Source organism: Mauremys reevesii, linkage group 5 (assembly GCF_016161935.1).
Source record: "Mauremys reevesii isolate NIE-2019 linkage group 5, ASM1616193v1, whole genome shotgun sequence".
NCBI classification, from domain to species: domain Eukaryota; kingdom Metazoa; phylum Chordata; order Testudines; family Geoemydidae; genus Mauremys; species Mauremys reevesii.
In genome coordinates this window covers 15,755,628-15,767,794 of record NC_052627.1, presented here as the reverse complement: position 1 = coordinate 15,767,794, position 12,167 = coordinate 15,755,628, and the positions used below count along the sequence as shown (strand labels likewise).

Genomic DNA, 12,167 nt, shown 5'->3' with positions numbered 1-12,167 from the left:
TGCTTGTTGAGCTCTTGGAATGGAGGTGTTGGGTTCAGCACTGCCGCCAAAGCAGGTTGTGGGCTAAATACCACAATCTAGCCCAGAGGTGGGCAAACTACAGCCCGTGGGACCCTCCTGCCCAGCCCCCGAGCTCCTGGCCCCAGGAGGCTGGCCCCCGGCCCCTCCCCTGCTGTTCCCCCTCCCCCGCGGCCTCAGCTCGCTCTGCCGCTGGTGCAATGCTCTGGGGTCCGGGAGGGGGCAGATAGGAGGTGGGGGCCAGGCCACGACCCCCTCTCCTAACCGGCCCTCCATACAATTTATGAAACCCGATGAGGCCCTCAGGCCAAAAAGTTTGCCCACCCCTGATCTAGCCCCTAGCAAAAGAGATGGGCCCCCACCAGAATTCGAACCCGCCGCATGTGCTGGGCTCATGGCGACGAACCCAGCCTGTTCGGCACTTTCTCAGAGTAATCCCGTCAGTCGTGCTAGTTCAGAACAGTGCCTTTGCTACACGCCCTCCTGGCGCCTTACCAATTGTAGCCTTGCCACCCTGGCTGACCTCCAGACGTGGAGCTGTCATCTGGAACACCGGGGGCTGCTCATTAGTCGAGAGCAAGTGAATGGTAAACATCAGCTCAGGGGTGGTATGTTCTCCATCAGACACTACACCCAAATGTAAACACATCTGCATTAACGGATTTGTTTTAAACGACACAAGTTGAAACGCAACTAAAAACGCATTCCAGGCTGTCTGCTTTTCACCACTGATTGTCGGAGCCACAGTAATTTCTTGCCTCATCCCCCTCTAATTACCTTCCAGACACAAGGCTACATAATTCAGAAATTCTGAAAAACTAGTGTCTTCCTTTATCCCTAATCCGTCCCTGGCAGTACTAACGTACTAGAAGAGCAGTGCTGACTCCATGTGTGCGCACGCACAGGTGTACGCCTCTCTCTATCACAGGCTGCAGTCTGGAGCCAGAACACACATGGGTTATCCAGAATAAGGGATACTTGGCATGCCCGTGTTAGGCAGCACATTGAAAAGGCTTAAACAAGGTAACAAGTTATTACATACTTCAGTTATCTGAAATGTTTCCATACTACATTTAACAATCATTGAGTCAAACTTTGCTGTCCTCACTCATGTCAATAGGATTTTTGACCGAGTATGACCTGCAGGGTTTGAATTAATGGTTAGAAAAGAGGTGTATCTGCTATTAAGAAAACCGACTCCTGGCTCCCACCAAGGAGTCATTGTCTTCCATGCACATTAATCCACAATTTGTGAAAACAACCGTCAAGTATTTCAGGTGCACTTTTACTTTCACAGACTTTTACTCAACACTCATAAGTCCTTGAAAGAGGAGCCGGGCGGGCGGGGGGCAGGCAGGGAGAGGTAAAGCAAAGGACATTAACAGGAAGGAAAAAGTACCATGACCCTTATGCCAGTGAAAGAATAGTGATTTATATACCTGTGAAACTGAAGTTCACCGACTCCGGGAGACCTGCAGGGGGGGAAACAAAGTAGAGCACTTTTATTACTAGCATAGGAAAAAACAGGGACACATGGATTTAAATCCATTTTGTTTTCAACAAAAACTTGAGTATCTTTCCTGACATTTTATGGAGGCATTTTATTACATATGCTTCAATCCTGGGTGTTACAGTCAGGAACTCCTGAGTTTTAATTCCAGCACTGCCACTTGCTTGCTGTGCGGCCTCGGAAAAGCCACCGAGTTTAAACACTTCCCTTAGTGGTTGTTTAATTTGAGACATCTTGGGCCTGGTTTCTGGAAATGCTGAGCATTGACAAGTCCAACTGAACTGAACTCAGCTCTTCTGAAGCAGTAGGTACATGACGTCCCAAGATGGGTACTCGAAATCAGTGGTAACTTTTGAGAGTGTAGCAGTTAGCTCCCCTCAGTCTCAGATTCCCTATCTGTAAAACGGGAATGCTAATACTTCCCTACTTCCAGGGCTAGTGTAAACATTAACTGTTTGGACTATGCTTTGTAATTGTTAAGAACTTGGAATTTAATACAATTAACAGAGAAATGTTCTGCTATTCAATGCTGCAAGGCAGGCAACATTACAAACGGGATTTGCATAAACTGGTGTCTGTATACCCTGGCAGGCCCGGTGATTTACTAATAATTGCTTCTAGGTTTCATTTCCTTGGCGCACACAGCTCTGCAAATCAGGGAGTGCTAATATTCACCATCATATTTCACTGACTGAGTCGAGTTTGCTGCAGACAGAGTAATGCTATTGCTTGATTTGCACATTGTGAGAAGGCAGGGTGGGGTTTACCTGCCTGTACTTGCACCAGCCCTCCTGTGAGTTACTCATCTTCTGCTGTCTTTTCAGAATGAGGCTCCAGTATTCAGAACACTACAGAGCACAGCCACCCATCATCAGTAAATACAGAGCTGCTCACTTGTTACTGAGTCAATTTCTACACCTTTATTTACAACAGAAAGTAGCTCAGCACATACAGACCATGAAGAAAAGCTACAGTAGAACCTCAGAGTTACGAACACCACAGTTACAAACTCAACCGCACACTTCATTTGGAACCAGAAGTACAAATCAGGCAACAGCAGAGACACACAAAAAAAGCAAATATAGTACAGGACTGTGTTACAAGTAAACTACTAAAAAAATAAAGGGAAAGCAGCATTTTTCTTCTGTATAGTAAAGTTTCAAAGCTGTATAAAGTCAATGTTCAGTTGTAAACTTTTGAAAGAACCACCACAATGTTTTGTTCAGTTCCGAACATTTCAGAGTTCCGAACAGCCTCCATTCTCGATGTATTCATAATTCTGAAGTTCTACTGTAATTGGTACTATATGTAACAACCAGTGAATTAACCGCTCCAATACAAACAGAGCTACTGTACCCTCTGAAGTATCAGAGGGGTAGCCGTGTTAGTCTGGATCTGTAAAAGCAGCAAAGAGTCCTGTGGCACCTTATAGACTAACAGATGTATTGGAGCATGAGCTTTCGTGGGTGAATACCGAGAGCCACAGGACTCTCTGCTGCCTGTAACCTGTGAGGCACCATACACCTCTATGATAGAACATTAAAAAAAACATTTAAAACACTCAGGGCTAGATTGTGCCAGATGGGCACTGCTCTAAGCAGGGGAAATACAGAGTGTTGCCTCATCCTCCCTGGTGCCCGCGGAGGGACTGTGCATGAGGGAGGCTTACTCTGTTCCTGAACTTCCCATGTGCGACTAGGGAGGCAACATCTTGGTATGAAGGGAAGGGAAGGGATGGGCCACGGCTTGACTGCCTCTGTCTGGGGCAGTGTGCGAAGGGAGAGCACGGAGACAGCAACTGTGAATGGCTCTTGCAGTGGGTGCCAAAGCAGGAGAACGGGGGTCTCCCTCATCCTCTCCCCCACACCCACACAAGGGCCAACCCGAATCTATCCATGTCAAATTTAAACAAGTTTCTAAATATCACATGCTTTATTTCTCCTCTTATTCCACTGCACAATCAGAACAGCCCAACAGACACTGAACGTCAGTAAGAACGCAACCATTTCTTGAGGAAGAAGGAACTTGCTTTGGCTCAACAGCCTCTGTACTGCACGCCTGCGCATTGTCGTCTTTGGTTTCCACTACACTCACACACGTTTGGGAGACAGCCCCAGGCCAGGATGCAAAGAAAGCCCCCTCTTTCCATTGGTTTATCTCCACATTCTGAGGGACTCTTGTGTGTGGAGTTACAGGATTAGAAAACGATCAGGCCATAACACAACTTGAGTGGTTGAAGAACATTTTAAATGGTGCATCCTACTCTCATTCCACATGCAAAGTTCCTCTTGATGGCAAGTGGACAACATGGCCCTACGTTCTTTTTAAATGTACGTAATGCACTTTGAAGAATGGTATTTAACATAAGGATTTGTCTCAGCTGAAAGAACTTGGCTGCATACCGTATTGGCATAAGGCCTACAGAATTACGCATGTAACATGATCCCACACTTCTCAACTTGCCATACCCAAACGAGGACACAATATGGGGCAAAGATCCAAAATATAGAAAAGTAACAGTTACCATCCATCCATCTACTCCAATATTCAATCTCTGGGAGTGGGTCAATGCCAGATGCTTCAAAGGCAGTCATGAAATTCCCCTAATGCACTGAGCATTTTGCAATACTATCCCATAATTAGAGATTTCTGTCATGGGTGACAAAAAATAAAAGGTGGAATCCTGGAACTATTGATGTCCCTGCCAAAAGCTCCTATTGATACTCATGGGGCCAGGATCTAGTTCAAAGTGCAGAAAGTTGTGGCATCATTTTCCATGACACCCGTAGCTTTCTGAACAATCTCAGTTTCACAATTCAGCATTTCCACTGTAAAGAGTTCACAGTAATTCAAGTCCTAATCCTGCGCCTGTTGAAGTCAATGGCAAAACTCGCCTTGACTACATCTTCATTGTTTAATGGAAGTGGGTTTGGCCCATAACAGAGAGAACACGGTAGGTTTTTAGAGGGGAAGAGGCATACCCAGGTCTGTAATGGGAAATAGTGGAGATAGTTCCACATTCTTGACACAGAGCTAGTGAAGTGCTGGTGTTTCTTACCAGCAAAAGAGAATGCCATAATCTCTCTGACGTGTGGAGCTGCAGCGGGTGGACGGTAAGCAATCTTGCCATGGTTTATATCCGCTTGTGTGAAATACTTGACTGGGGAGAGAGGCCTGTCTCTGTGCTCCACGATTCCTAGAGAGACAGAGAGGCATGTTAACAAGAGGCATCCATTTCATTTTTAACACTAAACAATCAAGGTTCAGCCACCCCCCGTAGTGCTATTTATGTCTTCAATGTTATCTCTGCTCACGTTCTCCAGAATGGGCCAGCTGGCCACAGCCCATTTGGCTGCAGTCGCACACAGTACAGCTCTTCGGACCTAACAGAGGACACTGGGAATTAAACACAGATTTCTAACTGAGTAAGCACTGCAGATGCTTATGGATGGAGAGGTGAAAAGAGCAAAATCATTGGGTGCAGTGTGCAATATATTCTAGACACTGACATTACAGAAAGCTGGCTGGGCACTGCTCACTCCTTCTGCTAACTGAAGGAATCAGGTTGAGAAATAGATGGTTTGAAAAGTATTGAAGGAGGATAGAGAGATTAATAGCTGTCTGTACAGACAGATACTTTGGATAAAGCTAGAGAACTTAGAAGAAATGGCAATAAAAGCACAGAAGTCCTTAGCCTCCAGCACTAAGACTTTTGTTTAAAAAAAAAAAAAAGCATATTAATATCACATCTTGCCTTGATTTGGCTGCAGAGGTACAGTCACATTGAACATGATTTTCCCACTCGGACTCTCTGAGTCTACAAAGGAGAGATGGTGCGGCTCAATCACTGTCACCCGATCCTCCAGTGCCTAAAAAACACATTATACAATGAACACAAAAGCCGGTGGGACCTGGAGATTTGCTCAGAAACATAACAAATCAATTGAGAGAGTTGTTCCCCAAAGGAACCAGTCCTTAAACACAAGAGTCTCAGAATACCTGATCTTTAAAGTTACACATTTAGATCCCTGACAGCGACGTGCTGGGAGAGCCTTGGCCAAGTCACTTGATCTCACTGTGCCATCTGTCCGATGGGGCGATACTCAGCTACCTTTAGGAGGGGCTGTGGGGTTCACTAGTGGTTAAAAGTACAGAAGTGCGGAAGGCTTATTCACCACCTATGACCTAACGTTGTAAACCAGATTGAGACTCTCACAGGGAAGGGGCTACAGGCGTGGCCAGTATTAATCACTAAGGAGAGAGAGCACTTTATTTCACTATCAGTGAGGAGTCTCCCTTTCTCCAGAGAACCAGCAGGAATCAGAGATTAGCTACACGGAGATTTTACATCCATGCAAGAAAGTTAAGACCCTCCCCTCCCGCCACTGTCCCTTACACTCTTGTGCAGGCTATCCTGACCTGGGCTTGGTCTGGGAACGGAGGTGTGAACAGAGCTTGGCTCTGTCTGGGGACTGGTAGGCCAGGAGTGAACAGAGTCTTGGCTCTGTCTCCTCCCCCCGCCCTCCATCCAAACACACCAGCCAGTATAGCAGAGCTGACAGGGCAGGGCGTCACTGCTTGTTCCTGGCATGGCTTCGCTGCAGATTACTACCCCACGCTGGAGCGAGGGGGAAGCAGAAAGGGATATGTGCCTCAGAGCAGTACTCCTTATACACCCCACCTCACACACACTTTTAGCAGAATGGAGGAAGAAAAAATAATAAATGTGATTTAAAACTACTGGGTGAAGGTACAAGTCATTCCCTAGCCAGTTTATTGATCTAGTCAGATATGTTTTGAGTGAATCTGCTTTTTTTTAAAAATCCTGAAAAATTTCCAGCAATTTCCATGGAAATGTCAAGGAATAGCAGCTTTTCCTTTTCTATTCAAGCCTTTTAAAACGGCATACTGTTTCCTGCACTACAAGAACATTATCAATGCAACACTTCCAAAGAGCTACTGTGGTGTGTGAGCACACTGTACTGCATATTTTATATATATAACTTGTGGATGTATGAGAGTCTTAATGCACTGGAATTAACTAACATAAGAACGGCCGTACTGGGTCAGACCAAAGGTCCATTCGGCCCAGTATTCTGTCTGCCGACAGTGGCCAATGCCAGGTGCCCCAGAAGGAGTGAACCTAACAGGTAATGATCAAGTGATCTCTCTCCTGCCATCCATCTCCACCCTCTGACAAACAGAGGCTAGGGACACCATTCCTTACCCATGCTGGCTAATAGCCATTAACAGACTTAACATCCATGAATGTATCCAATTCTCTTTTAAACCCTGTTATAGTCCTAGCCTTCACAACCTCCTCAGGCAAGGAGTTCCACAGGTTGACTGTGCACTGTGTGAAGAAGAACCTCCTTTTATTTGTTTTAAACCTGCTGCCCATTAATTTTATTTGGTGGCCCCTAATTCTTATATTATGGGAACAAGTAAATAACTTTTCCTTATTCACTTTCTCCACATCACTCATGATTTTATATACCTCTATCATATCCCCCTAGTCTCTTCTTTTCCAAGCTGAAAAGTCCTAGCCTCTTTAATCTCTCCTCATATGGCACCCGTTCCAAACCCCTACTCATTTTAGTTGCCCTTCTCTGAACCTTTCCTAATGCCAGTATATTGGCATTAGAAAACTGCTGCAAGAGGTCACTGAGTTAAATACTCCATCTGGATCCTAAAAGGGCCCAGATCATTTCACGATCACCAACATCTGTATCTATTCAAGCTAAGTTAATTACATGGGCAATTAAACCCCCTGCTTTAGAGCATAAGATGATCACCTGCTGAGGATCAAGAAGAATTTTTTCCTCCCACTCACCATATTGCGTACAGTCTACTTACTACCTTATAATACCAAAAATATTATAATGGCATTATATAAATCAGTGGTATAGCCTACCCTAGAATACTATGTTCAGTTCTGATTACTGCATAGCAGAAATAGAAGAGATTCAGAAAAAAGAAACTACAAAGAACAGAGGAATGGAAAAACCTCCTTACGAGGAGAGATTGAAAAGACTGGGAGTGAAATCCTGGCCCCACTGAAGTTCCCAAGAAAACTCAAATTGACTTCAATAGAGTCAGGACTTCACCTTGAAAATGTTTAGTTTAGAGGAAAAAAATGAAGAGGGAACATGATAGATATATATAAGATAATGAATATTACAGGTAGGTTTGGAAAGATTTGATTTTTATCTGTCAATAAATAATGATTTCACCGTACACACACAAACCAATGAAAAAATATTTCCATTGATAACAATCCAAATTTACAGACAGGCAAAGTAAGAAAACTGCTGCTTGGGAACTTACTAGTGTCCCACCTTAATGTGTATATAAAAAGGGTTGGAATGCCAGTGTTAGTGGAGGATTTTTACTTCGTATATTTTGACATGTGATGTTGACAGCTGGTGTTTTAACTCTTACAAAGTTTTAATTTTTAGAACGTTACTTCCAGCATCTGCAAAAATTTCAATTGATAAACATATAAAAACAAATGCTTAAAAATAAATAACGATATTATCCGTCCAAACCATATAAAAATAAAAAATGAATTCTGCCAAGCCTTGTTACCTGGAAGGTAAACTGAGGACTCATGTTTATCCTTTCTTCTAATACAAGAAGGGGCTATTCAGTGAAATTGAAAGACCACATATTTAAAAGTGGAAAAGGTAACTACTTCCCTAAATAAATCTATTACTTACAGCGGATAATATTGTGGCCAAGAGAACAGTAGGATTAAAAAAAAATGTTAGACTTTTATATGGACAGGAGAACATATGCAATATTATTCAATGGGATATAAATAACTATATTATAGGTGGGACTAGTACCACCACCTATTACTGAGGTTGCATAACGCATCCGATATAAGACCCTATTTTCAGCTGCTTATAATTTTGCCAAACTTCAGTTGTTTGGACGGAAATTTTCCATGCTGGGTGTCTCCATAAGGCTGATTTAAAAAAAAAATAAAAATTTTGCCAATGTGGTTCTGCCATTTCTAAGAACAATGCTAGAGGGGAAATTTCTTGTGGCCCTTACTCTGACATGCTCTAGAGCCCCTATGCTTTGGATCAGGGACATGACATTTGGGAGGGGTCCTTTGCGTACCTGTTACCGTCTCTGTAAAAATCTGTCCACATCCAGCCAAGTTATAAGCCTTTGAAAGTTTGCACATGCTCACTAGAGACTTGGTAGAGCTTTATTGCTAAAATCTCTGAAGATTCCATCCTCACTGGGCATGTCTGAGCTTCTCACGGCTTCTAGTGCTGTGACTGGCCTGGGCATGAGTCGTCCCCACAGAGTGACTGAGTATGCTCCACCCCTTCACAAGACCCAGTACTTTCCTAGCATTTGAGTGCTCAACTTTGCGACCTTAATGATGTTCTTTTAACACACTATTTTGCTATGATTAGATAGATAGACAGACAGACAGACATGGCTGGAGATGGCACACTTGATGGGGAAGACAGGACTCTGTGGTGGTATTGAGAATTCTCTCTCTCGGGTGCTTGGCTGGCTGGTTTATGTTCACATGCTCAGGGTCTAACTGATCCTCACATGTGGTGTCAGGAAGGAGTCGTCCCCCCAGCTCAGATTGGCAGTGACCTTGGGATTTTTTCACCTTCTTCTGCAGCGTGTGGGTGCGGGTCACTTGCCAGGATCACCTGGGCATTGTCTCACAAGCATTTCCCTGCCAGTGGGAGGGGCTTGGTCACTGGTGAACCTCAGTCACTCCTACTCTCTGCTTGTGGCACATAATAGCTAGTCCCCTATGGGCTGTAATACTTTGGTCTAATTTTGGTTGTTGGGTTAGTGTGCGGGTGCTGGGTGTTGCCAGTGGCCTGTGATATACAGGACGTCAGACTCCATGACCTGGTGGTCCCTTCTGTTCGTAAACTCTATGACTATGTGTGGAATGTTTCAGTATTATACAACTGGCTAGATCTATTACGAGGTATGATTTTACCTTTCTCTGTAGTGTCAGATACTGGCGAATGCCGAAGGCAGGATTCTGGACAACATACACTAATGGCCTAGGAGTCATGAGACCAGGATTCCATCGCTGGCTCTGCCACTGCATGACCTCAGGCTAATTGTATGTGCTCTCTGTGCCTCAGTTTCTCCATTTGTAAAATGAGGACAATGAGATTTAGCTACCTTTGTGAAATACTTTGAGATCCTCAGATGAAAAAAAGTGTATTGATTATCTTGTATGTTAAGCCTGTCATTCCTACAGTATTTTCTTGTATCCAAGTACACAGCACAATGAATAAAAAAAGAGACAACCCCAACCTTATGTCCAGTGCTCACTGTGGGAGTATATTTGTCCTCAGCCTACTTGGATTAAAGTTATAGTTTTGATTCTGCCATTATGCACCATTAAAGCAACATTCCTGACAGAATACATCTTAAAAAACAGCTAGGGGTAAAAAGCAAGAGCAAATTAACTCTAATATACACCATTCATTAAATAAATCAGTATTTCGGGACACTGTTCAACCCCACTGTTTTCAGCACATTTGCACAAGTGTACCTGAAAGGAACTTAGAAAACAATTCTGCTGCTGATGCACATGACGGAATAGAATTCAGCTTGCTACCTCTTAGCTACATTGGCTCTGCACAGCTAACAGAAATTGATGGCAGTGAAAGTTCTTTTTGGCACTGACTCCAGCAGATATGGCTCTGAATGAGAACACGTCTCATGATAACGATGGTGTCAATTTTACAGAGCCACTTTTTGGAATAAAACTGCACTTTAACAATCACAGAATTTCCTTCCACCCCACAAATCTGATCTCAGCTTACACTCAGCTAGCGTTTGCCATCAGAGAAGCTACATTCTCACCTCATCAATCATATCTTTTGGGGAAGGTGTAACTTGATGCATAATTGAAAAAGGAAACACTATAGATACATGCCCAGCTTAATCGTCAAACTTTCACTTAACTTTCTTTGACCTTTCTAGTACAGATCAGTCAAACCAATCTTGTGCTGTAGAAGGACTTAGCATTGAGCTCATTCTTCAGCAAAGACGCCAGTCTAATTCTGAAGGAATTTAGACATTTGAAAACGGATTAGCAGAACTCAATCACGCTGACATGGGAAGTGCAGTCCTTTTATGATGAGAAAAGTTAATGTTATGGTCCCTTTGTAATTGTCTCCAAAGCATATTTGTCTCACAAAGAGGCAGCATTTGCAGGTTGTGATGAGCCCCCTCAAGTAAAGCACAATATTTTATGACACTGTTGGATTTTCTGGTGTGTAATTAGCTATAATATCCAGCATTGCATGGAGCAATCGGACACCTCCCCCAGGAATCTTGTTTAAAAAAAAATGCAAAGGGAAAAGATACATTACCGAATATTGCTCCAAATAACAACTTGAACAGATTTTATTATTGCCAGCAGAAGGTTGCCCTTATTTTAAACCTTGATAAGATCACCGTGCCATGATGATCTCACTGATCCAAGTTTCACCACTCCCTTCAGTTCCTTCACCCATTCCTGTCTCCCTACCTCACCAACCCCAGTGTGTGGAATGAATTCCCTCCCAGACCCAAGGCCTTCCTCCCTCATTGCCACCTGGAAACCTATTTCTTCTAAGAAATCACATGCTAACTACTCTCTTCCACAGTATATCACTCACCAGGTTAGCACTGATCCTTTACCTACCCAATATGAAACAGCAAGAACTCCCCACCCACCCCTATAACACCTGAAAGGATGGTTCCAGGGTGGGGCTTGTGAGACCTGGCTTCATTTCCTGGCTTCATCACAGACTTCCTGTGTGACTCTGGGCAAGTCACTTATGGGCCAGATTTTCAAAGGTATTCAGGTGCCTAAAGATGCAGATGCCTAAAGAAGCCTTGTGGAGTTCTCAAAAGCACCATGGTGCCTAACTCCCATTTACTTTCAGTTTCAGTGGGAGTTTGGTCCCTAAACGCTTCTGAAAATCCCACTTGGCGTCTATCTGCATCTTTAAGCACCTAAATAGCTTGGAAAAGCTGGCCCTAGTCTCTCTGCTCCTTAGTTCCCCCTCTATAAAATGGGCATAACAGCACTGCCCTACTTCACAGAGGTGTGGGGGGGGCATGCAGAGACCGTGCTAATGGGGGTTGCATAAGGACCTACAATAGGCAGATCTAAAGTTATCTCTATCCTCCCCGTGTGTTTTTGTCTATCTGCAAGGTCGTTTGGGCCAGGACTCTGTCTTTATCTGGGTTTATGACAGAGCCAAGCATGCTGTCGGCACTTAACGCATCATGAATAAAGAATTAGTAGCTAATAAGGTCAGACATGCCTGTGCATCTCATTCAGATGGCTAGCCCTGGTTCCCAATGCCAGGCATCATGCACCCCTGCCTACAGCTCCGACCTTCTCTCCTGGCCCCTCCACTCAGCAATGGCTTTTCTCACAGGCAATTCCAAGCCATCTCCCTTATGCTTGGAACGCCGGCCCCAAAGTTGTTCACCAGGCCACCTTCAAATCCCTCCTAATGCCTCACTTCGGCCATCTTGTCTGTGAGCAAGGTGGGGGGAAGGGCAGGGTAGCAGAGCCATTGAGATGTCCACATGCCTTAATCACCACATGACCTTATTACAACCCACTACCAACTTG

General features: G+C 44.1%; 1 protein-coding gene across 1 annotated transcript in view; it reads right to left on the bottom strand.

The window, feature by feature from the left end:
- The window catches only part of FRAS1 (Fraser extracellular matrix complex subunit 1), a 320,933-nt gene that overhangs the window by 71,318 nt on the left and 237,448 nt on the right, over nt 1–12,167 (bottom strand). Inside the window, exons 33-36 of the mRNA XM_039540816.1 lie at nt 5,283–5,397; nt 4,587–4,724; nt 1,458–1,490; nt 514–645 (exon numbers count right to left, since the gene is read on the bottom strand). Of these exons, the coding sequence (XP_039396750.1) occupies nt 514–645; nt 1,458–1,490; nt 4,587–4,724; nt 5,283–5,397 (418 nt within the window). The remainder of the gene's footprint in view (nt 1–513; nt 646–1,457; nt 1,491–4,586; nt 4,725–5,282; nt 5,398–12,167) is intronic.